The 27,010-nt window shown below is 41.8% G+C and overlaps 2 protein-coding genes and 1 pseudogene across 2 annotated transcripts; 1 reads left to right on the forward strand and 2 right to left on the reverse strand.

Moving 5' to 3' along the window:
* Positions 1 to 801: 801 nt before the first annotated feature.
* On the forward strand, positions 802 to 13,882 carry CCDC117 (coiled-coil domain containing 117). Its single transcript, XM_061169217.1, has 5 exons — positions 802 to 1,115; positions 1,804 to 1,854; positions 7,931 to 8,155; positions 8,626 to 8,763; positions 11,046 to 13,882. The coding sequence occupies exons 1-5, from the start codon at positions 934 to 936 to the stop codon at positions 11,281 to 11,283; spliced, it is 834 nt and encodes a 277-aa protein (XP_061025200.1). The 5' UTR covers positions 802 to 933; the 3' UTR covers positions 11,284 to 13,882.
* Positions 13,883 to 16,252: 2,370 nt separating this feature from the next.
* On the reverse strand, positions 16,253 to 21,068 carry XBP1 (X-box binding protein 1). The gene is given in 6 exon segments (XM_061169994.1): positions 16,253 to 17,415; positions 17,718 to 17,801; positions 17,804 to 17,863; positions 18,677 to 18,805; positions 19,605 to 19,701; positions 20,787 to 21,068. Coding segments are annotated over 6 exon segments (1,179 nt in total). The 5' UTR covers positions 21,038 to 21,068; the 3' UTR covers positions 16,253 to 16,857.
* Positions 21,069 to 25,746: 4,678 nt separating this feature from the next.
* LOC133075771 (thioredoxin domain-containing protein 17-like) lies at positions 25,747 to 26,154 on the reverse strand (annotated as a pseudogene).
* Positions 26,155 to 27,010: the final 856 nt, after the last annotated feature.

Genomic DNA, 27,010 nt, shown 5'->3' on the forward strand with positions numbered 1-27,010 from the left:
TCTGCTTCCTGACAGTATTAAGTCCAGAGCAAAGCCCTGCTTCTTTGACCTGCCCCCAAATCCCACTATGACACACTGAAATCCTATAGGAAGCCTTTTCTAACACCCTCTTACTGAGACACTCCCTGACTGCGGTAAGTCAATAAATCCATCTTTGGTCAATTACAGGTGTGTTCTTGGTGGTCTTTGGCTGAAGGGCATTGACTTTGGTATAATAAGCAACTCAGACTAGATGATGGTGCCATTTCCTGAGATGGGAAAAATGATCGTAATCAGTGGTTGTGGTGGCAAATTCTGCTAGCCCTTTAGCAAGACTTTGTCTCTGGATGCCCCAGATAGAGCCTGGAAGTCTTGCCAGTCCCTCTCACAAGAGCTCTGAGGTTTTCCTTGATCCTCCATGCTGTTCCCTCTAAGGCATCATCAACTTCATTTACATTAAAACACAGAAGGAATTAGTAGCTGATTTTTAACGTGTACTATGTGCCAAGAAGTGTCCTAAGGGCTCTAGATGTTTTAATCCATTTAATTCTCCCATCGGTCTTATGAACATAGGTACTACTGTTTTCAGGTTTTACTACTGAGAAAACTGAGGTACGGAGGTTCCATAACTTGCTGAGTGAGGATTCGAACCTAGATCATATTCTAGGTTGGCCAGGGCCATCCTCCAGCCCCCGAGACTCGGCCGGGCAGCCATCTTGTTTGTAGTCCGCACGGACTTCAACTCCCGGCAACCCTCGCGTCAGCAGTTCTCCACACACAACAAATCCCGGCGTGCCCCGGGCGGCTTGGGGTGGAGGGTTCTAGAAGGCGTGACGTGGGGTCGGGAGCGGGCGCAGAAGCGGGCGCCTCTTGGCAGTCGCTGTGGCAGCCGCGGCCGGGTCTGGGGCCGCGGGCGGCCGGGGCCGCGGGCGCAGCCTCCTCATCTCCCCGGCCATGGCCGCGCTCGGCCGGCCCTTTAGCGGCCTCCCGCTGAGAGGCGGCTCGGATTTCCTACAGCCGCCACCGGCTTTCCCCGGCCGGGCCTTCCCGCCGGGGGCGGACGGCACCGAGCTGGCCCCGCGGTGGGAACCCCGCGCCGCCCCGAGCAGCCCGGGCGGGAGCGCGGCGCGCGGACGGTGAGGATCTCGGCGGGCGGCGGGCGGGCAGGCGCGGGCTAGTTGACCCTCCCCGCGACCTCGGCGGGGACTTCTCAGCCCCAGGTTGCTGATGAGGATACTGAGCCCCACAGTCGGTTACCGTAAGTCGCCTGAGGTAGCATAGCGCGGGGGTCCGGTTCGGACTCTGGCCCCCCTGCGTCCCGGGAAGTGAGGAGACGGTCCGAGCTCGCCCAGGGCCTGCGAGGAAGGGAGCCGGGTCGAGCCGGGTCGAGCCGGGTCGAGCCGGGCCTGGAGCTGCCCTGGGCGCGCACTCGCCTCGCTCCCTCCAGACCGCGGCGGAGCCGCCGCTGCTGCTAACTTTCAGCGCCTCTCGGACACTGAGTTTTCTCATCCGCAACTTGGGACAGAAGTGGGTCCTCCTAGTGGGATCATAAAATAAAGTGCTTAGCCCGGTGCCTGCCCCGATACGTTTTCCCTACGGCGGTCCCCCTCAATTTATCTCCCCCGGTCTTGACCAAATGAGAAGTTTAGATTTCGGTCTCTATACCTGACTGAACTTGTGACCTGTATATCCATCCCACTCGGCAAGGAAGGGGACAGCTGGTGGGAATGGGGTGGGCAAGATTATCGGAGCCAGAAAGTGGATGCTGAACGCACCCGCTCCATAAATTTCTCAACTGACTGATTTTCTGGTTTGTTTCAACAGTGTTTCAGTTCACCATAGAAAGAAACACAAGCGAGAGGAGGAGGAGGATGAGTAAGTTTCAGGTGCCTTTTATTCACTTAATGGTCACTTAATTTAACCTATTTTATATCCATAGCTATTTGTTTTTAAGTGAAAGGGTGAAACATCAGGTGTCTGAAAGGAGGTCCAAGGAACTGATAACATGGGTTACGTTTTAGAGAACGGAGCTGGGCAGGTCAGAGGGAAACTTGTCACTCTGTAAACAACTGTATAGCCAGGACATGGAAGCAACCTAAGTGTCCATCGACAGATGAATGGATAAAGAAGATGTGGCACATATACAATGGAGTATTACTCAGCCATCAAAAGAAACGAAATTGAGTTATTTGTAGTGAGGTTGGATGGACCTAGAGTCTGTCATACAGAGTGAAGTAAGTCAGAAAGAGAAAAACAAATACCGCATGCTAACACATATATGTGGAATCTAAAAAAAAAAAAATGGTTCTGAAGAACCTAGGGGCAGGACAGGAATAAAGACCCAGACGTAGAGAATGGACTTGAGGACACGGGGAGGGGGAAGGGTAAGCTGGGACGAAGTGAGAGAGTGGCATGGACTTATATACACTACCAAATGTAAAATAGATAGCTAGTGGGAAGCAGCCGCATAGCACAGGGAGATCAGCTCAGTGCTTTGTGACCACCTAGAAGGATGGAATAGGGAAGGTGAGAGGGGATATGGGGATATATGTATATGTATAGCTGATTCACTTTGTTATACAGCAGAAACTAACACAACATTGTAAAACAATTATACTCCAATAAAGATATTAAAAAAAAATACATAAGCGATTGTAATGTTTGAACTTTGAGCCATGTGAATATTGTTATATGCACAAAATAAAAGAGTTTGCAGAAGGCTACATATTGAAAAGTCTTACACTCCTTGCTCCCAGTTCTCCCCAGAGGTTACCCTTGTTGCCTGTTTCCTATGTCTCCTAAGGAAGATAATGTAAAAATTTACAAGTTTATAACTATATATTTCTGTTTTTTTACATTGTAAGTAAGATACTGTTCACACTGCAGCACATCGGATCTTTTCATTTTACTCTCCTGTAGCTTGTTGCATATGGGCACATAGAGTTCTACCTAATTTCTTTTTCAACAGGTGAGTGGAATTCTATTGTAAGGCTAGGTACAGATAATTAACCAGTCTCCTAGTGATGGATTTCTAAGTTAATTCTAATCTTTGTTATTACTAACAAATCTACCATGACCACCATTCTTTTTTTTTTTTAACATCTTTATTGGAGTCTAATTGCTTTACAATGGTGTGTTAGTTTCTGCTGTATAACAAAGTGAATCAGCTGTAGGTATACATACATCCCCATATCCCCTCCCTCTTGGGTCTCCCTCCCACCCTCCTTATCGCACCCTCCCTATCCCACCCCTCTACGTGGTCACAAAGCATGGAGCTGATCTCCCTGTGCGATGCAGCTGCTTCGCACTAGCTATTTATTTTACATTTGGTAGTGTATATATGTCAGTGCTACTCTCTCACTTCGTCCCAGCTTACCCTTCCCCCTCTCCACGTCCTCAAGTCCATTCTCTACGTCTGCGTCTTTATTCCTGTCCTGTCCCTAGGTTCTTCAGAACCTTTTTTTTTTTTTTTTTTAAGATTCCATATATATGTGTTAGCATACAGTATTTGTTTTTCGTTTTCTGACTTAATTCACTCTGTATGAAAGACTCTAGGTCCATCCACCTCACTACAAGTAACTCAATTTCGTTCCTTTCTATGGCTGAGTAATATTCCATTGTATATATGTGCCACATCTTTATCCATTCATCTGTCAATGGACAATTAGGTTGCTTCCATGTCCTGGCTATTGTAAATAGTGCTGCAGTGAAATTGGACCACCATTCTTTTTAAGTTCTTTGTATATATTTGCAAGTAGGTAAATGGATTCCTAGATGGGAAATTGCTGGATCTTAAAGTATATGCATTTTGAATTTTGAAAAAAGTTGCCAATTTATACTCCTTTTACAGTGGGAATGCCTGTTTCTCCATCTTCTCATCAGAACTGTATTTTCAAACTTTTTGATCACCACTTAACTGATAGGTAAAAAATTGCATCTCATAGGCAGACAGTCAAAAAAAAAAAATGAGTAAATGATTTCCCCAAAGGGGATATCCAAATGACCAACTAAGTGAAAAGATGTTTGACCTCATCCGTCTTTAGAAAAATGCATATTAAAGGCACAATAAGATATTTCACCACCAGATACTGGAGGGTTCTGTAGCACCAGGAACTCTCAAACACTATGGATGAGTATGTAAATTGCTACAACACTTTGGGAAACAGTTTTGCATTATCGCATGAGTTGAAGGTGCACATACCCATTTACCCAGCAGTTCTCCTCTTGAGTATGTACATGTGCTCATCAGGAGACATGTACAAGAAAGTCCATAGCATCCTTGTTCATGATAGCTCAAAATTGGAATGTCCCTGAACAGTACAATGGATAAAGTAAATTTTTTGCTGAGTTCAATTCAGCAAAAAGAAAAACAAAAAACCCACATCTATCAACCTAGATGTGTCTTATAGTATGAGCAAAAGAAACATCACAAGAATGTATATGTAGGGACTTCCTGGTGGCGCAGTGGTTAAGAATCCGCCTGCCAAAGCAGGGAACACAGGTTCAAGCCCTGGTCCGGGAAGATCCCACATGCCACAGAGCAACTAAGCCCGTGTGCCACAACTGCTGAGCCTGCACTCTAGAGCCTGTGAGCCACAACTGCTGAAGCCTGCGCCTAGAGCCCGTGCTCCACAACAAGAGAAGCCACCGCAATGAGAAGGCCACGCACCCCAACGAAGAATAGCCCCCGCTCACCGCAACTAGAGAAAGCCTGCATACAGCAACGAAGACCCAATGCAGCCAAAAATAATAAACAAATAAAATAAAATAAAATTTATAAAAAAAAAAAGAATGTATATGTATACAGTATAATTCCTTATATATAAGGTTCAAAACCAGGCAAAACTAAAAACTTGAAGATTGCATATCTACATACTTGATAATGTATTTTTTTTAAAATGAAGTGATTACCATAAAAGACAGTATTTACCTACAGGGAGGAGGGAGTAGAGTACCATTTTGGGATTCTAACAGCAGTCTATATCTTGAATATTATTTTCATGGATTTTTGTTTCATAATTATTAAATTGTATGTACTTTTATAAGTGTAGACATTTTATAATTAAAGAAATTAGATCACTGTTTTAATTTGTATTTTGTAAATTATAGGGGATGTTGAACATCTTTTAAGCCATCTGTGTTTCATTTTGTGTGAATTGTTCATGTTTCTGCAAATTTTTTATTGGCTTATTGGTCTTTTTCTTGTTAATCTATAAAAAATTTTATTAAGGAAGCCAGTTTATTATATATGTTTTGTTTTCCCCAGATTTGTTGTTTTTCTTTCAACTTTGTGTATGATCTTTTTTTTTTTTCTTTTTTTGCCAGCAGAAACTTTGACTTTTCTCACCTGGCTGATACATAGACAAATGAGACAGTAGATTTGAAAGTTGTCTCAGTTTTAAAAAACTTCAGGGACATCCCTGGCAGTCCAGTGGTTAAGCCTCTGCGCTTCCATTGCACGGGGCATGGGTTTGATCCCTGGTTGGGGAACTAAAAATCCCGAATGCTGCGGCGTATGGCCAAAATTTTTTTTAAATAAATAAATAATAAGATTAAAAAACTCTGGACCAGACAATATTTATGTTCTTTATAGCCTTGGGATTGCTGTGGATACACCGGGACCTCTTTGCTTTTATCTTTTGGGGTTCCCTATAGGAGATTATTGAATAAAGGATTCCAGTGTCATAAATAAAAAGTTTGAAGTGTACAAACAATTGGCTTTAAAAGTTAAATAACCATCTTTAATATACACATGGAGAGATTGAGGCCCTGGTACTGGACAATTGGATGTCAAATACCCAGAAGTGTGCTGCCCGCCTGCCACTTCCATAGCTCTTATCAGAACTTTAGAGTCTTTTATATCCCATTTTCTTTGGGACTTAATCATCATTGATCTCTAATTATTTGCAAAGTGGACCTAGAGGCATGAAATAATTTAGCCCAAATTATGTTGGAGGTCAGAGATCAGAACCCAGCTCTGATACTCAGTTGCATTTAAAGATCTTTTTTTAAAAAAAAAAAAATTTATTTATTTATTTAGGCTACTCCAGGTCTTCGTTGCGGCATACAGGATTTTGTAGTTGCGGCATTTGAACTCTTAGTTGCTGCATGCATGCAGGATCTAGTTACCCCACCAGGGATGGAACCCAGGCTCCCTGCATTGGGAGCATGGAGTCTTACCCACTGGACCAGCAGGGAAGTCCCTCAGCTGTATTTAATAGTTGAATTGTTAGATATGCTAGGAAATTACCTGTTCCTTCTCGATTTATTCTGCTTTTTCTTAGATGACTTTTTTTTTTTTTTTTGGCTGTGTTGAGTCTTCATTGCTGCACGTGGGCTTTCTCTGGTTGCAGCGAGTGGGGGCTACTCTTTGTTGCGGTGCAGTGGCTTCTCATTGCGGAGCACAGGCTCTAGGCGTGCGGGCTTAGTAGTTGCGGCACGCGGGCTCAGGAGTTGCGGCTCATGGGCTCTAGAGCACAGGCTCAGTAGTTGCGGCGCACGGGCTTAGTTGCTCTGCGGCATGTGGGATCTTCTCAGACCGGGCTCAAACCCATGTCCCCTGCATTGGTAGGTGGATTCTTAAGCACTGAGCCACCAGGGAAGTCCAACATGACTTCTTATGTCTATAACTTTTTCTTCTGCTTTCAAAAACGTCACATACTTTATCCAAATATTACAGAAATGTTTGATTTATGGATAGACATTCTTAATACTTTCTTATGAATTAAAAATATTTATAAACCATCTCATTTAATAGTTGATTCCAGTCAAAAATCTAGGTTCAAGAGAGCATTATTACTTGTCAGATTTTATATTGCCAGAGACTTGAATGTTGATTTTCATAGTCTTGACATGAAATAGAAATTTCTCTCTATAAAATACATGCTTCTTCCTTTGACTCTTAGTTTAGAATCAGAAGCTCTGGTAGCCATTAATGAATTTTTTGGTTGTAGAGCTGTGTTCTGGTCTTGAGATTGTGCTTGGTGATGCCCAGGCAATAATGTACTTTTGGTCTAAATACTCAAATAGAGCAGGGCTGGTTGTCTTTTTAACTTGCTTCAGGACAGCTCTCAGCTAAACACCAGGCATGTCATAGTGCTTGCAGATACTAGTTCGTGGTAAGAGCTTGAACAGTTGAATTTCCCTAACAAGGCAGGAGGTTTTAGTGAAAATGGCATAGAGGTAGGATTCAGGGTCTGTCTCTGGGGTCTGGTACCCAAAGTATCAATACAACTCACCTTACGTGACACTTTGGAGGGGGCACTTTAGTTTTCTAGGTCCTAGTTTCCACATGTGCAAAACAAAGCAATTGGATTTGATGAACTCTAAGGTCTCAAGGAAATACAAAATTTCTAGGAAGTGAAGATAGTTTATGTTGCAAGGCAGGAGAAAAGTGCATCCCGTTATTAGTCAGGGACCCATAGAGCAAATGACAGCCTCTGCCATTTTTGGAGAGAACCAAAAAATCAGCAATACCATTTGCACCTGTAGTACTTGCTGCAGACCTGATGAAGCATATATTTTTGCCCTAAGGGAATATAGGATGCCTGCAGATTACCTCCTCATATGCCCAGTGTAATGGAGCAGCAGCGGTATGAAAAAATATGGCTGGTACTGAATTGCTACTTAGTGATTTTTGTATTCTTTACCTCCCACTTGACCTTTCCAGAGCTGAATAAGTAAGAACGACTTTAAATTCCCACATCGAACACTTCTAATCTGGAAAGGCAAAAATCTTGCAGTTGCAACCTAATTTGACAAATGTCAGTAAGGGAAACATCTCAGGGAGGCTGTGAGAATGACAGAAAAGAAAATGTGTGATTTTCCATTCTTGTAATCACACACTGTCAAAAATTAGAGTTTTTTTGTAGAAGAATTTGACTAGAGATGGGGATGATACCCATTTCATTTATATTAGCCAGGATTTTCATTGATTTTTTTTTTTTTTCAGTTGTCCAGTAAGAAAGAAAAGGCTAACTGAAGCAGGGCTCTGTGCTGGTCCTAATGACTGGATTCTTTGTGCACATCAGGATATAGAGGGTCATGGAGTAAATCCGTGCATTAGTGGCCTTTCTGCACCTGGCATGTTAGATGTTATTTGTGAAGAGATGGATCAGACAACGGGAGAACCACAGTGTGAAGTTGCCCGAAGGAGGCTTCAGGAAATTGAGGACAGGTAAATGGGCAGCATATATCTAGCTGCTTATTATTGTTCCTATGTAACATCTCTACTCTTTCAAGTTAGTGTAATTCATCATTTGGTGATTCCTTGATCCTCAACGTATCAGACTATAAAAATCAGGAAGCTCAAAGTATACACTTTAAATGTTAAAGTAAGCTCTTCTCATAGAACTGTACTAAATATTTTCACTTACTATCTCTGAATATTTTTGGTATGAGGGTTTTTAGGGACACATTCTTCAAATTTGATTGCCTCTAATGTAAAACATTTTGGTTAAATGTTGAACAACTCTTTTGTGTATACTTCTTTCTCTCAGGTATAGTCTCATATTTTACTTGATATTTTGCTGCAGCACCTGTTGCGTTTATCCTTTTTTTATTTTTTAAATTTTGTCCAATTAATAGAATATATAATAGCTTAACTAAATAATTTTTCTATCTTCCTTCGCTTCTGTCTTTATTTAGAATAATTGACGAAGATGAAGAAGTTGAAGCTGATAGAAATATTAACCATCTCCCCAGCCTTGTCCTTTCTGATACCATGAAAACAGGTTTGAAGAGGGAATTTGATGAAGTCTTTACAAAGAAAATGATTGAGTCCATGTAAGTTTTGATTTCTGGTTTCCATTCAATTATGATCTTGGAGGGAAAACCCAGTCTCTAGATACTTCATGATCGCCAACCAAGTGAAAGCACAGTACATTTTGTATTTAGCCCAGGTTGGAGACCTTTTCTTATTAGTTCATTGGGGTGAGCAAAATGCTATGCAAGCAGGAGTTGGCTGCCTTTTGTACTCACCCCTGGGTTGTTTTGAAGTCCTAAAATGCGCTAATAGTCTAATACTTGGAAATGGGAGGATTGGCAAGAAAGAACCCATTGTCATATGTATATGTATAGCTGATTCACTTTGTTATTCAGCAGAAACTAACACACCATTGTAGAGCAATTTAACTCCAATAAAGAAGTTAAGAAAAAAAGAACCCATTCTCTCAAATTCCTATGATAGGATGTAGGAACCACATTTCAAAAGTACCTTTTACCTGGCTCTCTCAGTTATCTAGGACCACTATTAGGACCTAGGAAACAAAAGTCTCCCAGCAGTCAAAAAAGTTATCACAAAGGCCACAATCCACAGCTCATATTCTTACCTCATAGTATGTAGCCCCTCAGGCCTTTAGCTCTAAGAGCCATTTTGCACTTAGTTTAGACCCAGTGTGATCAGCTCAGTTATCTGGTTTCCTCGATCATCAGAGTAGAAACACACAAACAGCAGAACAGACAAACTCATAGTAGTGAATAGTGACAGTACAGTGTGAGAACAGGAGAGGCAAGTGGAAAACAAACATAAGAACCTGAAAAGCAAAGCAGCCTGGAGCCCATTTACATAAGAACTAATGATAGCCCTGTAATTCTTGTAGTCCTTGAGCTTAGATGATCTCAAGTGGTCATTACTGCCTCTGTAAAGTACAGCTGTCTCTTAATATCCATGGGGGGATTGGTTCCAGGACTCCCTGTGGATACTAAAATCCAAGGATGCTCAGTTCCCTTATATGAAATGGTCTGGGGGCTTCCCTGGAGGCGCAGTGGTTAGGAATCCGCCTGCTGATGCACGGGACACGGGTTCGAGCTCTGGTCTGGGAAGATCCCACATGCCGCGGAGCAACTAAGCCCTTGTGCCACAACTACTGAGCCTGCGCGCTAGAGCCCGTGAGCCACAACTACTGAGCCCGCATGCCGTAGCTGCTGAGGCCTGCGTGCCTAGAGCCTGTGCTCTACAACAAGAGAAGCCACTGCAATGGGGAGCCCACGCACTGCAACGAAGAGTAGCCCCCACTCGCCACAGCTAGAGAAAACCTGCACACAGCAATGAAGACCCAACACAGCCAAAAATAAGTAAATAGATTAATTAATTAATTAAAAAAATAAAATGGTCTGAATCAAAAACCCACAGATATGGAGGGCCAACTGTAGTAGGCAAGTTATAAAGTGCCATTTAGGTGTTGCCTAGAAAAGACTTCAGATAGACTTGGTACTCAGTGAGGGTAAGTGTCAGACACCTGAAAAATTCTCCTAGGATACCAGTCCCACTGACGCCAGGTAGATGAGGCAGTATTGTCTTTAGACACAGTGGGTTCCACTGCTGCTCGATGTTAGCTCACAAGGGTTTTGTATTAGCCTCCTAGCTTGAGCTTATAATTCTGACTACCCAGCCCTTAGGATAGGTAAATAGTTTAGCCAAGAGTAAGCAGGTCACATTGCCCTCCAGCCTAAAACATAGCACTTTCTGCTCTTGGTAGTTTTCCAGAAGCTAGCCTTGTGTGTGTGGGTGTGGGTGTTCTTCATTGTTTGTGTTTTATTTTTCCTTACTTGCCCTTGGGTCCCAGAAACCATCAAACCATCACTAGATGGAGAGGGCGGCGAGGGGGTGGGGGTAAGCACAGACAGTGGCTTACTGCAAAAAGCATTATGTTTCATAGCTGTACTAAGCAAAAGGCATACTGAGATATTTTTAGTGTGTTTGGCCAGTGTTTCTTTTTCATTTATAATGGTTTAGTACAAGATAGTAGCTCACATCTGCTAATATTAACCACAATTTAAGAAAAAACTATAATAAATTAAATCAAGGGCCTCTGTTCTTCATGTTGAATGTTTATATTCTAATCACAGCATCAGTACAGCCAGTTGGTTTGCTTAAAAATGCATGCAGAACTGTAAAATTTAATGTACTTGAGTGGCCTTTGTAAAGATCAATTTGGATTGTCATAAATCTCCTATTTAATCCCATCAGTTTTTAGATGTTAGGTAGCAAACATTAGTTTTTCAATGTATGTCTTTTATTTTCATGTTATAAAATTATTGATAAAAATCTGTATTTTATGTCTTAGGAGCCGTCCTTCCATGGAGCTTGTGCTCTGGAAACCTCTCCCTGAACTCCTTTCTGATAAGCCAAAGCCGTCATCTAATGCTAAGAACTACACAGGAGAGAGCCAAACTAAGCATGCAGCTGCTGGCACTGCCTTCCCTCAAAGAACTGAACTGTTCTTGGAACCTCGGCAAACAGGGTTGCCTGTTTACACTAGTTTGGAGACAGCTGCTTGCACAGAAGAAGAGATGGAACTCTAGACACCAGTTTCTACACTAAAGTCAAATTTTAGAAGGCTTATGTGTTCAGTCATGAGCCTGCTTGTACAGTATAGGGACTTGAAAGTTTTGAAACGGGTGTAATATCTCCACCTGTGATTTGGGGTGGGACTCTCATTTTGGGTAGCCATTTCTTGAATTCAACTTTTGCCAAGGAAACTTGTCTCAAGAGAAAAGCAGTTTTCTAGGGGTCTTATTAAAGGAATAAGTACATTCTGCTAAGTCAAGTATAGAAGCTATATGTGTAAGCATGACTTTTAAGTCATCTGTCACATTGTCTATATCATTCAGATACTTGAGTTGAAAAAGATGCATTAAAGTAGGATGCTCTCCTACTACGTGTACTTTGACAGTTGAGCCACAACTTCATCTGTAGATATGAGCTCTGTTTACAGTGGTGACTATATATGATTGGGGAGAAGGAGTAAGGAGGTGGTAGCTTAAGCCTATGCTGGGGAAATTAACAGAGGCTCTGAAACTTGTATATTAGTTGTCAATTCAGTGTAGCTATATTGATTAAATAGCCAGTAGTGTTGTGGCTCCCCTCTTTGCCTCTGAAAATGCAATGAAAAATACAAAGAAAAGGTTTTTCCTTTGAGGCTTTTTTGCCTTGTGCTACTGTTGCTCCTTGGTTTCCCTTGCATAATGGATAAGCCCAGCTATTCAGTAATGTTTACAGCTTAATTAACTTTGAGTGATAGTTTAAAAGGTTGTGAGGTAAACCATGTGCAAATTGGCTCTGGGAGAAGCATCCCTCAGGTAATCCTGGGGCAGTGCTGTATCAGCTAAGCCCAGCATATAACTTATGTAGTTAAAAAAAAAAAGTTGTGCCTGTATAAGCAAGTTGAGTTTTTTAATGTTGATTTAGAAAATAGTGACTGAATAATTCACTGAGCACATATGGGCAAGTGACATTGAGATTTACTGAAATAGCCAATTTGCCTATTGTTTCAACTATGGTGCAGTAAGCCTAAAAGTTAGTAGAGAATAGCTTCCTGCTAGCAGGAAATCTTCATCTTGAGGACCTTACCCAGGCTCAAGGCGTCCTCTGAGGGTAACCAGGATTGAAGTTTTTTATTTCTCAGGAAGAGCTCTTCTGTGTGGCAAGGACTCAGTAGTACGAAGTAAAATGACAATTCCTTTAGTGCTACAGAATATCCACTATAACTTATTGAGTGTAATACTAGCTCTTTTATCAGACAATGGGAGACCACCCCAGTTCTTTCTGTTTTGTTTTCTGGGTTTCTTTTGCCTTTGTTGGAATCAGATACCTTGTGTAGAAAACATGGTTTATGCCAAGTAGAGGTGACTTTAGGAGGCAGCTCCCAGGCAATTTTGAAACCCATGCCGAAGTCCCTCCCCTTTTTACAGATGGCATAGAAGTCACAAGTCTGTTAACTGGACTGTTTCTTCTCCTGCCTGTTGTTCCTGCTTTCTCTATTTCTGTCTGGATAGTCAGGAAAAGATTTAATGTTTAATATTTAAACAAAATATTTAATGTCTACACAGTAAAATTATTCAAACTTCAAACCAGTATTGAAACCAGTTGGAAGCCAGCTAATAGTTTCTTAATCTCAGATTTAGAGATGAATGTAAACTGTATTCTGTTGAAATGTGCAAGTGTTTGATTCATGCCGTTTAAAAAACTCCTGCCTCTCGGTCGTTGTTAATGGGACCAACTTGTAAAGTTTGTAGCCTTAAAGAAACCTCCATGCGTTTGTTCTGCTACAGCTCAAAAACATGATGTGACTGCCTGGAATTCGGAGTTAGTCCCAGCGTTCAGGTGAAGGAGAGGTGACAGCTTTCCAAAGAAGGACCCAAGCACACGAACACTGTCTTCTATAGGGATTGTTGGGCAGGCCTGGATCCAGGTCTGTACAGTGAACAGGAGGAAAGAAGAGCTCTGAAACAAGGCTCTGATACCACGGGTATATGTAGGAGAGAACTAATAAGATTCTGTTAATTAAGATCCAAGCAGAACTTGTTTCAGGAGTCATTTTACCTGACATCATTATTTCTGCAGGAAACATGGACGTTCAATGCTCCTTTTTAAACTTTATCCTGCATATGTTTGTACAAAAATCGTCTTCTTCATCCTTGTGGTGCTTACTCATCTGAGCCGTCTCCACAGTCCCCATGCCTCTGCTTTGTTTTTCTTTTGTAGAGTAAGGCTTTTGCTTTTGCCTTAAGGTTTCCCTAGGGAATTAACAGGTCTTTTCATTTTGTACAGCTTTTGCAGCATGGATCAAACATTGGCTTACTATGCTAATGTGTGAAGAGAAAAAATTAAAGCAGGTGAGCTTTAATGAACAAATGTGTATCTTCTCTGAGTTTGATTAGGGTGTGTGTGGTTTTCTTTCTATTTCATATGAAGAAAGTTAAGTGTGGTTCTCACAGATATTAAATAAAAACTGCTACTCATTCTTGAAAAGGTGCAAATGTAAAATTTAAAAAATGAGTGGAAGCTAGAACCATGAGAAAAATGTTCACCAGTGGGTTCATTAATTATTTTGGATCTGGAACCTTGGTTTTGTTTTTTAATAGTGATAAGAATGGTGGAGTACTTGGAAAGTTGTGAAAGATGCTGTTTTACTTTAAAATGAGAATTTGGTGTTTTTGTATTTTGTTTTCAATAAAACTTCTTAAGTGTTTTGGACTTAAGTGTTTGAGATATTGTATTCCTGCACTTAAGTAAATGAAATCAAGTTTGGGACCTTTAAAAATAGGGAGTAGGAAAATTCCTCTTGATGTTCAGTTACATGGTCATTCCTTTCTTGAGTTGACAGGTCACTGGGTGGCAGTATTGCGTGCATATTTACAACCATTAGTTGATAAATGTGGATCCCTGATTTGTGGGCAGGCAGAGTTTGAGTTACGGCTACAGAAAACTCAGGATATTGGGGTTTTTTACCAAAATTTGGAAATCACAGCTAGAAGTTATCTATTTTTATAGATTTGGAAACTAAGCCTAAGTAGAGAGTGACAATTTAGTATAATAATCCAATTCACCAGGTCCAGGGTTCCTACTTGACCAGTGGTCTTTTTACAGCAATACCTAACATGTTTAGGTTTCATTGAAATAATCTACAATGAAGTATGGTTCAGGCAGTGTAACTTTAAACTCCTTGAGGGAATATAGTTTTGTATGTATCAGTTTGGTTCAAATATTCTACTAGTGGCATTTAATAGATGAGCTACGTGCAGTTATAATATGGTGTTAGACTATAGCTCCAGCAAGACAGGATGTTGTCTTTCAGCAACTGGTTAGTGGGTAAACAAGCCAGTCTTCCTGTCCCTTAATTAACTTTAGAAGTCAGAGGGTAAAGATTTAATCTTAGAAGATTAGAATCTGATGCCATAAAATATTCTTGGAGTAGGCGGTGTTAACTACCTCTGCCTACAGTTCTGTCCCTACTTTGCCTGCTCCAGTAGCACACATAGTAGAAAAGCAGAGAAGCACACGTTGGTGTTACAAGGCCCAGGGAAATGGTGTACAGATATCTGTCACCTGCTTCTTTGAGTTATGGACAATCTACTGCATTTAATAGAAATCTTGCTTTGGTTTTGCAGAGAAAGATGTTTTTATTTCTAACCATTCCATTTAGTGTTTCAGTATGAAGATAGGATATCCTGAGTGTTTAGTAATTTTCACCCATCTGTGCAGGAAATGAAAACTCAATCTACACAGGTTGTGTCCTGTGTTATTCCTGTTGTACAGCTGTCTCTTTCACGTGATGTCATTGATTGTAAATTACTTGAGCCCCAGTCTTCAGATGCTTGTTCTATAATGTTGAAAGCTAAAATGTATCTGTAATTACATCTGCCTACACAATCCCTAAATAGATTCTCAGCACTTAAATTTTCAGTTCTAGAACATCTGGTGATCAGGTTTTTAATTGTGGGGCAGCTGAAGGATTGTTCTTACACTTACAAAACAGAAACTCAGAGATTAAGCAAGTTTGCATTGCCAAGTACTAGGATTGGGCTCTGGTTTCAGCAACCAGGGACCTTAGGCTCTCTTGCCTACTAGTATGCTTGTGGACACGCCCCCAATCACACCAAAGGCATTCCCTTGTACTTGGCTGGAACCATAGCCTGCTTTGCCTTGCTGCTGGGGATTCTTCGAATCCCACCTCATTTGGTCTGCTCGCTCACTCTGACCTCCCCAGAGGTAGTCAGTAAATACTGGCATAGAATGCTGGCATGGGTAAAATAATTTCTATAAATTAGGGGACTCCTTTAATATCTTGTAAGTGGATTCCCAAGGAAAAGATGCACCTTGGATGATGAGTTTATCAAGTCTGTAGTTTGGGGGTTGTAACAGATTCATTCTTTTGTGAAACATGTCCTAGAGTGTATATAATTCTGTAAGAGATTAAAACCCTTCCAAAGTGGATTAGGAGATAAGAGTTAACTTTTGAGTGCTTGGGACGGTGCCTGGCATATACTAAGTGCTTATAATGCATCGTCTCTTTGAATCCTCTAGCAGCCTTTAGAGATACTATTATACCCCTTTACAGATGAGGAAGTAAGTGGTAATTTATGCCCAGGGTTACCCAGCTGAACTGGTGGTAGAGTTGAACCCAGGGAGTTTGAGTCTAGAAAATGCTTAATCTCTATAATAATAGCAAAAGTATTGATATTTAATGGCATGTCCTTCTCTAACATGTTAATAGCAAAAGTTGTTAAGTGTTCTAGCTCTGCCATTTACTAGCTGTAATATTGGTCAGTTAGGCTGAAGAAACTGTCTCAAATATAGTAACTGCTCAGAGTGTATTACTTCAGGCAGCCAGGAATTGAAGCAGGTGGTAATTAAGGGGGGAAAGCCTTCAGTCACTTTAAAAAGTGGCATGCTCACTGAAGTGGGATAAATCACTACCATGGCAAACAGTGAAAACCAAGAGAGAATAACAACAGTAAGACTTGAGGTTCAAGAAGGAATCAAAGAACAAAGACACTGCATTGTACTTCTTTTTAACTGCACAGGTAGTTTTAAATAAATGGAGAAAGCACCTTCCAAAAGTTAAACTAGCAGGGAAAGATTCCATCAAGCATTTACATAGTAAATTTCTATTTTACAAAAGATTCTTGATCTTTACTTGAACTGTACATGATAAGGGAAAAGGAGCCCCCTCAAATAGGTGTTCTCTCTGCTTGCAGAAGCAAACTAAAGGACCTAAGATCGGAGGCAAGCCTGGGATGCCAAGATGGGTAAAGAGAAATGATAAAGGGCCATTCGTTAATTCCATGTCTAAGACACTTTTCTAGTGATGCTTACGTAAATACTTTAGGGCAAACCACTGCCCTTAAGATAAAGGTACAACCTCAGAATCTGTAATTCTGGATTATAGTAATGTATCTGTGTACCCTGGACTGCTGAATGTCAAAAGACAATACTTGGGGTGACCTATGAGGTTTGAACAAATACTTTAGAGGAATTCTCTAGGACCATACACCCTCTACTTTGGCTTTTTGAATGAAGCACAGGCTTCTGTGCTATATCCTCCAGCAGTGTAATTAATAGTCAAGAAAAGGGCATCAGTATTGGATCACTCCTTAGACACTAATCAGCTGGGGAAAGAGTTCACTGGCAAAAGTGTCCTCCCAAGAATGGTCTACACCAAGCAGAGAGGACATGTCACTCAAGGGAGAAGGGGAACCCTCATAGCTACAGTCACTATAAGCATCCAGTAGGCAGGAAGATGGCTTCAGGCAGTGGCTGGTTGAAAGCAGATCTGAGATACCCAGCTCTGGAATGAAGTCATCGTCTACAAGTTCTTCCTTCACTGAGACAGTGAATTCAGGGTGATCCTTCTCTGAGGGACTGGAAGGTGCTTCCTCAATTTTCACTACCACATTAGCTTGGCTCTCTGTCTCAGAGGGTATCTCTAAGACTAGGGGCTTTGTATATACGTGGTCAAAACGAATCAGTTCATTAATGGCTTCCAGCTTGGCTGATGACGTCCCCAGGGATGGAGAGGGGGGTGTGGGTAAGGAACTGGGTCCTTCTGGGTCGACTTCTGGGAGCTGCTCCAGGCTGGTAGACTCTGGGGAAGGACATCTGAAGAACATAACTGGGTCCAAGTTGAACAAAATGCCCAACAGGATATCAGACTGTAAAAGGAAAAATTAGAGTTCAACTATTAGAATGCACTGAGAATCTACCTTAGTGCTAGGTTCCATAATGTAAATTAATCATTAGGCTATAGGATGACCTCCAGGACCCACCAGACCCATTTATCTATACTCCACTCCATGTCCTAAACCACCTGGAAATAGGAAGGTAGTTAATGTTCACCTCCAACTCAACCGAAACTACCTTCTCTGCCCTCATCTGTCTGGTTAGGGATGTCAGGCATCAAACAAATGGAATTAAATAGTTATACACCTCTTTAGTAAACCTGAATAAGCCCTACCTCAGAGTCTGAAGAGTCAACACCGTCAGAATCCATGGGGAGATGTTCTGGAGGGGTGACAACTGGGCCTGCACCTGCTGCAGAGGTGCACGTAGTCTGAGTGCTGCGGACTCAGCAGACCCGGCCACCGGCCTCGCTCCATTCCCCTGGGAAGAAAGACCAAAGTGAAGGAACAGCTCCAACAGCTGAGAGTCCCCAGGGAAACACTTGCCAGGAAGCTTTGATTCTTGACTTTCAAGAAAGCTAGAAAACTATTCTTTAGAGCTGAAATCTTTCCCTTAAACCTTTGTTATTTCCATTTTCTTGAGCCCTCCTCAAGAACAGATAAGAAAAGGAAGGTAGACTAACTTCATTGTGATTTTCTGTACAATGAAACATTTTTCTTCCCCAAGCAAAGATTCAGGCAGGACCGATATTCTTAAATAATATCTTACTCATATTCTCAATAAGAATAACGTTCCTAGTAATAAAGTTCTATAGTGAATTTAGGCCCAGAATCATTTTGGATAGTAATTTTTTTAAAAGTTTGTCCTGAACATTATCTTCTGAGTAGAACTGCCCTACTGTCAATCTTAGGCCACTTAAGTGTTATCACTGAATTTGCCATGATTCGTAAATTAAAACCCATACATCACTCTTCTATCAGAAAGGTGTCACTATCACAATGAATCCCTTCTCAATCATGTTCATCAAAGAACCACTATAATTTTAGTAGCATTCAAAGTCAGGTTTGACTGGCTCTCTTATCCTGGTTCTCCTTAATGTTGGCATGGTAGATATATCTTGTCGACTACTGGCATTTGTTAGTACTTGCTCTTGGAGAGTCATCTAATGTTAATTATTCGGACCTAGTACTATTCACTACACTCTTGAAAAATGAATAAGTATCATTAAAGAAAGAGGTCATGTCACTTAAAACCAGTTCTCACATATGGCACCAAATAAAGGACATGACTTACTTTGGTCTCTGCCTCCTCTTCAGTCACTAGGGCATCCATCCCCAAGCGCTGTCTCAATTCCTGGTTCTCAACTACGAGGCCATGAGTTTTCTCTCGTAAAAGCTGATTTTCTAGCAAAAGTTTTTGGTTCTGGAAGAAAGTTCAGAAGAGGCTATTAAGACATCTAATTCTTTCACTTAAGAATCCACCTGACAGCATTTCACTACAATAGGTTTCCTTTCCTTCTCCCGGGTCTTTTGGAAAACTCTATGCTTATGAAGTTGTTCAGAGTGGGTATTAGAAGGCAAGGTTATAATTACAAAAAAAAGTTATTTAGGAAGTGCTATCTCATGGGGTCACATATAACACAATGCCCCCAACTACTAATAGAGACTTCAGCAAAGAGTGACTTGTGGCTTTAATTTAGATATGATGTTTAAAAAAATCCTATCTTGAACTGGCGGGTGATAATAAAAGTGGTAGTGGTGGACTGTAAAATCAACATGTTAAAAAAAAAGAACAACACAAATAATCCTTATGTATTCAAGATGTGTAACTGGCAACAATTTAAGTTTAGGTAACAAGTAGACCCTAGAAGGGGAAGGGAAACGTTAGTGGACTTTTGGATAAGCCAGAAAAGGTCTCAAGTTTAAGCAATGATTTCCTAACTGCTTTTACTAATTTTTTAGTACTAACTGATAAAACATTATTGAAATGTTGTAATTCACCAGCTTTGAGATAGAGCTAGCACCAAATGCCAAGAGGGTCAATCACTTCTGCTCTCATCAAGCTTCACCACTTAACCAACTACCTATCTACCCTTAGATTAACTAAAAGTTTAACTTTTAATTATATGTCCAATTGTATTCTAAAGGAGATGAAGCAACCATTAACCAAGGAAAGATATACAATGGATAAAAGATACGAGTTTGGCCTTAAGTATTTTTACCTCTTCTTCCAAATCTACCACTTGTTGCTCCAGCTCACTCATTCGAGCTTTCTTTCGGTCTCTGGCAGTCTGAGCTGCTACTCTGTTTTTCAGTTTCCTGAGAACAGAAAGAGACATACCACACTGAGTCATCTCAAACCTTATTTATATCTTTATTTGAAAACTTGGCCACCTGGTGCTTTCATTTTAATTTACAGCATAAGGTAGACTAATGGTAAAATACACTTCAGGCTTCTCCCCTCAAGAAAACCAAACCAAAAAAAAAAAAAAAAAAAATCAGCCTTCTGTGGATCTAGCTTGAAGACCTACTTTATTCTCCCCCATACTGAGTCATCCACCTCCGTCTCATCCCTGGCCACAGCACAGAGGCTGGACACAAATATTATTCACCTTGCATCACAAGATATTTCCTCCTCCCCTTTCTACTCCCCCGTTGCTTCCTGACTCCAATCCCCCTAAACAGGATCCAACCTGGACTGATTAAACCTAGTAAAGGCTGCAATAGCGCTAGGACATAAACCCTCCCTCCCTAAACCCAACTCAAAAGAGGGAGAGGCTGATGCGACTTCCGCCCTGGTGCTGAGAGCCTAGGCCCGTGTCTACTCCAGGAGGCACTTCATAAATCACAAAAAGCACAATGATCATAAGAGAACTAACATTTACGGAGGACTAAGTACTGGGCATTTCTCAATCTCCCCAGCAGCCTGATGAAGTAGATACCATTTTAAGGATGCAGAGGCTGAGTTTGACTAGTGAGCCTTACAGCGCTCCCAGCCCCCTTCAACAGCTGACATTTCAGTTCCGTGCGTCTCCAAAAAGATAGGTTAACCAATTGGCTTCATGTCACAGCCCAAGTTCAGAAAAGCTGACCACGGGTCTGTGGTCACAGCTAGAGGGCCTGGAACCCAGGTACCCTTATACCCAGCTCTGGTTATCTCTAATGAGATAGAAAAGAAGTAAATAAAAAAGGCCTGCGCAGCTCTGGACTCCACCCAGCGCGGTGGATCTGCTAGTCCAGACTTCCTGCCCCGCCCCGCGCCACGCTGGCACCGGACTGGCCCGGCCACCAACGCCTGAGCGCTGCGGACGGTCAGCGCGGCCCCAGGTCCCTGTCTCGCCTTCGGATTCGGTCCCAGACCCCAGGCCCTCGCCCTCCGGCTCCGCGCCTCGACCCTCGCCCACCTCCGCAGCGCCTTCTCCTCGGGGCTCAGGTGCGTGAGGCGCTGTCGTTTGCGCGCCTGGGGCGGCCCCCCGCTCGCCGCCTCCGGGCTGGCCCCTCGCTGGCCCGGCAACATGATCGGCAGAGCCCGGCCTGCCGGGGCTCCGGCGGCGGCGGCGGCGGCGGCGGCGGTGGTGGTGGCGGGCTGGCCGGACAGAAGCAGAACTTTGGGTGCCCCGGCGGCCGGGCTCTGCGCGGCTGCCACCACCACCATGGCCGGAGCGTGTCTACGCGAGTGCGCACCCCCACCGCCCAGCGGGCCGGTTCCGTCGCGCCCAGCCTTTCTACTATCGTGGCCCTCCTCGATTGGCCAGCGCCGAGTGACGCAGGCCTATTTCGGCGCCCATTGGTCCGGCCGATCCGGAGGAGGTGGGGCCAGGGCGTCCAGCGTGGCGGCCGCGGTGCCGGGCATTTTTCGCCGGGGTGGCCGGTAGGCGTAGCTCGGCGGTGGGTTAGGGCAACGGAGGGCCGGGTCTGGGGAAGTCCCGTGCTCGTGAGGAAGGGTCCGGAGCCAGGCGGAGTTTCCTCAATAAATGGAATTTCCCCCCTAGGCTGACGCAGAGTTTAATTCCAAACCGAGAGATTTCCAGACCAATTTTTACGGAGACTAACAGATTTTTACCCGCCCCTGGCAGAATTGTATCTTGTGCGCCACTTAGGGCCCGGAGCTGAGCAGAAAATCGAAAGACCAGCGCGAATCGGGGCTTGGGTTAGAGAAAAGCCTGCAAAGAAATTCCGCGAAATAAGTCTTTAGGGAATGAGATCGCGCGTTTTAAAACTAGGTTTAACTCATAGTGAAGGCTTAATAAACCTTAGGTGGTGTTCTCTCAGAGTGGCGGGAATACGTGTAATTTCATTTTTCTTTGCATCTCTAAACTTTATGCTATGAGCATACATTATTATTATTATTATTATGAAAAGAAAAAATGTCACGTATAAGACATGAGGGGAGGTTCAGGGCTCTTGCCCGCCTGTTGCGGCGCAAAGGGGCGGGGGGGGCTTGTGAAAGAGGGGCCTCCGAACGGTCGCTAGGGACCAGTTTAGACACAGGAATATTAAAATGGAGAAACCCGAGGAAACACCCCACACGGACATTTTCACTTTTTTGAAGCAAATTACAAAATGTTAAGTTCCCTAGAATTACAAAGCAATACTTTCTTTAGTAAGTAGTTACTGCTTCCTCTATGCTCAGCACTGTTCTAGGTTCCAGGGATGCAGAGATGAGTAAACCTCGTAGCTGGCGTTTGGAAGATATGCAAAAAGTGAAAAGATAGAACGCTTCCAGGTAATTCTTCGGTGTTACTAAGTCAGGTTAGCCCTTCAATTATATTTTGGTGGAAGAAAACAGTATGGGAAGAAGGAATGAATGAAAGCAGTTCAGTCTTTCGATATATAGGCCCTTTTAAGGACGTAGTTTCCGTCATTCCCAGGACTGGACTGTGAGCCTCCTAGTATTTTCTTCCTCCAAATTGGCAGAGTGAAATCAATGACTTTATTTAAACTGAGCTGGCCCAGCTCAGGCCGTCCTGAACACAGGCTGCTTCTGTGGACTGGGAAAGACATGGGGGCTAATCAGAGACCAGGACAAAACAGCCTGCCTTGTTTTTAACTCCCATCAGCCTTGAGCTAGCTGGGTCCTAAAGTGCCTGCAGGGGTGGGAGACTCACTCCTGGCCCTGGGACCTTTGGGGAGAATTCTTCAGAATACCTTCTGGTTGAGACCTACTCGTTCCTGTTAAAGGACCTTGGAAAGCTGTAAGAGGTTCTGAGAAAAGTCATGTAATTGTCATGCAGTCTTTTATTTAAGTTAATATTTGTGAATGCCAAAAGAACGTCTGGTACTGTGTAAGAAATCTCAGGGAAACTAGAAGAAATTTAAATCATTTAGACATAAAAAGAAAATGCATGAGTCCGTCATGGTGTAAATGAGTAACCATAAGGAGAAGGTACAAGATGCTGGGGCAGAGGGGAAAAAGCCAGTGGATTGCATTTTAGTCTTGGTTAATTGGGTAGAAATGGAATGTTGAAATTGACTCCCACAGCTTTGTTTTCAAGGCTTTCATCTTTTTGATAAACATGTTAAATCATACTCAAAAACAGTAATTGGACCCAGTGCAGATTGCTGTCTGTGGAATCATGAACACTCGTGTCCAAACCTTTGAACAGTTTTATATCCTCTCTGTAACATTTCTCTGATAATTCTTGCATCAGATGCCAGTAATATTTTAAAACAGTTACTAGGCACTTGTGATAAGAGCTATAAAATATATAAAATACAAAGTTCTTAGTCTTTGTGAAATGCAAGAAACAGTAGAACATTAAGTCTAAATAAGTAAAAGAACTACACCAAACCCAGTAGCAATCTGAAACTAAAATTCAAGAACTGCTCTCTAATACGGTAGCCACTGACCACAGGTGGCTATTGATTCTTTTTCCCACCTGTCTTTTTCACAGTCTCCAGTCTAGCACTCTTCACTCACATCACTCACGCTTAATTTTCCCAAGGTGCACTGCCCTGAGGTAGAAAAATCTCTGGGGCTCCGAACAAATCGACTAGTCAAGCTATTAGTGATGAGATTGAAAAAGGAAATGACCCTCATCACTGAGTATCAATCCCTTTCCAACTCCATTGGTTCTAATTCTTTGTTTTCAACAAAATTGATGGAAGACAAGATTGAGTTGTCAGCTGAGACTTGAATACAATAATTTTTAATAATAGGTCATTATGTGACTTGGCTTCTAACTTGAAAGATGTTCAAACAATTGAAGGACATCGTTATAACAAAATGCCTTCCTTCCCCATCCACTTAGTTATATGAACAACGTTTTGGGGGACTTTTTTTAATTAAAAAAAAGGAATAAAATTAATGCTGGATCCTGCCTCACTATAGCAATAAGTATTATTAATCCACTGATACATGATGCAAAGATACATTTCCAATATCATTTTACTCTCTATGTTTAATAATTATCAAAATTTGGAATATTTGTTGTTTTGATAAACTTTGTAAAATTTGTACTGATTTTAATTGTTATGATAGCTCCATGTAGAATAATTTTTTATGGTTTGAAGAAAGCTTTAAAATATTTAAATGTGTATATTTTTACGCAAGGTAGCCTATTGGGTAATCAATAGTAGACTTTTAAACATAAAACTATATTACATTGAGATAAAAGTCTGTAAGGAAAGTAGAATGGAAATATAGCTTAAAAAGGAAAGAGAAATAAGGTAAGTTTTCTGGTTCTTAATAAAGAGCTTGTTGATTTTTTTTTAACTTTTGATTTTGATATAATTTCAAACTTACAGCAAAGATGCAAGAATTGTACAAAGAGTTCCGGCAGACTCTTCACCCAGACTTTTTTTTTTTGGCTGCGTTGGGTCTTCGTTGCTGCGCGTGGGCTTTCTCTAGTTGCGGTGAGCGGGGGCTGCTCATCATTGCAGTGCGTGGGCTTCTCATTGAGGTGGCTTCTCTCGTTGCGGAGCACGGGCTCTAGGCACGCAGGCTTCAGTAGTTTTGGCGCCCGGGCTTAGTTGCGCTGCGGCATGTGGGACCTTCCCAGACCAGGGCTTGAACACGTGTCCCCTGCATTGGCAGGCGGATTCTTAACCACTGCCACCAGGGAAGCCCACCCAGACTTTTTACTCAGACTCACCAGTTAACTTTTTACTGTGTTTGCATTATCAGTCTCTCTCTGTATGTACGTGTGTGTATCTCATATATGTATATATATATATTCACTGTGTATCTCATATATGTATATATATATTCACAATTTTTTTCTGAACTATTTATGAATAAGTTTCAGTTATGATGCCCCATTACTCCTAAATACTTCAGCATGTGTTTCCTAAAACCAAGGCATATTCTCCTCATAGCGGCAGTGCAACCATCAAAATCAGGAAATTAGCATATGTAGAGATACAGTATCACTATCTAATCCCCAAACTCCATTCAAATTTCTCTGATTCTTCTAATAATGTCCTTTAAGGGAACCCTCCTACACTGTTGGTGGGAATTTAAATTGGTATGGCCACTATGAAGAACAGTGTGGAGGTTCCTTAAAAAAGTAAAACTAGAGCTACCATATGATTCTGTAATCCAACTCCTGGACATATATTTGGAAAAGATGAAAACTCTAATTCAAAAAGATACATGCACCCCGATGTTCATAGCAACACTATTTACAATAGCCAAGGCATGGAAGCAACCTGAATGTTCATCGACATTTGAATAGATAAAGATGTGGCATATATATACATATACAATGGAATATTACTCAGCCATAAAAAAGAATGAAATATTGCCATTTGCAGCAATATGGATGGACATAGAGAATATTATATTAAGTGAAGTAAGTCAGAGAAAGACAAATATTATATGCTATTACATATATGCAGAATCTAAAAAATAATACAAATGAATTTATTTACAAAACAGAAACAGACTCACAGACATAGAAAACAAACTTATGGTTACCAAAGGGAAGGGCAGGGGAGGGATAAATTAGGAGTATGTGATTAACAGATGCACACTACAATGTATAAAATAGATAGACAACAAGGATTTACTGTATAGCATAGGGAGCTATATTCAATATCTTATAATAATAACCTACAAGGGAAAAGAATCTGAATATATATATATAACTAGATCACTTTGCTGTACACCTGAAACTAACACAATGTTGTAAATCAACTATAGTTCAATATAAATAAATAAATAAATACACAAATACTGTCCTTTAAAGTACAGGATCTGTTCCAAAATCAAGCATTGCATATGGTGATTATCATGCTTTTTAGTGTCCTTCAACTGGGAACAGTTCCTCAGTCTTTTCATGTCTTTTTTTTTTATCATCATTTATTTACTTATTGCTAACATGAATTCAAAGCGAGTATGCAGATTCTTTTATTCTAGAGCAAATCAGGAAATAAAGACACAATTGCCATCATCAAATCTTAATCTTCAGAGAACAACATCCCCACGAGGTCGGCCTGAAGACACTCAGATTCTACCAGTTTTTGAGGTGTTCCATACTTAAGTAGTGTAGGCACTGCAGTTAATTCCAACTTTTTCCTGAAGTCATTATTTGGATCTTTCCAATAAGGTTTTTCTCCTACTTGGCAGTAGATAAACACTCATCCTTCACCAACATGCTTCAGCCCCTCTCGTACGACTGGTTCAGCCTGCACGCAGTCGGGGCACCAGCTTTTGCCTTCGGCGTCCTTAAAACCGGAAAAATAGGTGAAAATGGTCTTGCCACTGTGCTGCTCCACCACCTGCGTGAATTCCTCGTAGCCAGACATGCTCACCTCTTCATAGCAGGCCATCGAGAGAGCGTGCCATCGGAACACTGGAGGTGTCTTGGGTTCTGCCACCGCCGGGAGAGGCTCCATGCGGGGTGGGGCCTCATGTCTTGTCTTTTTTTTTTTTTTTAATAAATTTATTTATTTATTTACTTATTTTTGGCTGTGTTGGGTCTTCGTTGCTGTGCGCAGGCTTCAGTAGTTGTGGCACGTGGGCTCAGTAGTTGTGGCTCATGGGCTCTAGAGCACAGGCTCAGTAGTTGTGGCGCACGGGCTTAGTTGCTCCACAGCATGTGGCATCTTCCCAGACCAGGGCTCGAACCCGTGTCCCCTGCATTGGCAGGCAGATTCTTAACCACTGCGCCACCAGGAAAGCCTGCCTCATGTCTTTTCTGATGTTGACATCTTTGAAATGTATGGGTCAATTATTTTGTAGAATGACCCTCAGTGTGGGTTTGTCTGATGTGACTTCATGATTTATGTGTTTTGGGCAGGAATACCACACAGTGATGCTGTTTTCTTCTCGGTGCATCATATCAGGAGGCAGGAGATGTCAATTTGTCCCATAACCAGTGATATTAACTTTTACCAATTGGTTAAGATGCTGTCTCCTAAAGTTAATTAGTAGCTTTTGTACTTATTAATAATACCTATTTTGTAGAAGGATATTTAAAGATATCTACCTATCCTGTTCCTCATTATATCTTCACTCACAGTTCTAGGATCCATTGACGATTCTTGCCTAAATTAATTCTTACCATAGTGATTTCCAAATAGTGATTTCCTAATTCTATCATTCCTTCTGCATTTATTCCTTGGAATTCTACTGTGAGGTAGAACTTTCCCTTCTTATTTATTTAGTTATTCATATCGATATCAA

The sequence above is a fragment of the Eubalaena glacialis genome, chromosome 15 (assembly GCF_028564815.1).
Source record: "Eubalaena glacialis isolate mEubGla1 chromosome 15, mEubGla1.1.hap2.+ XY, whole genome shotgun sequence".
Classification (NCBI taxonomy): Eukaryota; Metazoa; Chordata; class Mammalia; order Artiodactyla; family Balaenidae; genus Eubalaena; species Eubalaena glacialis.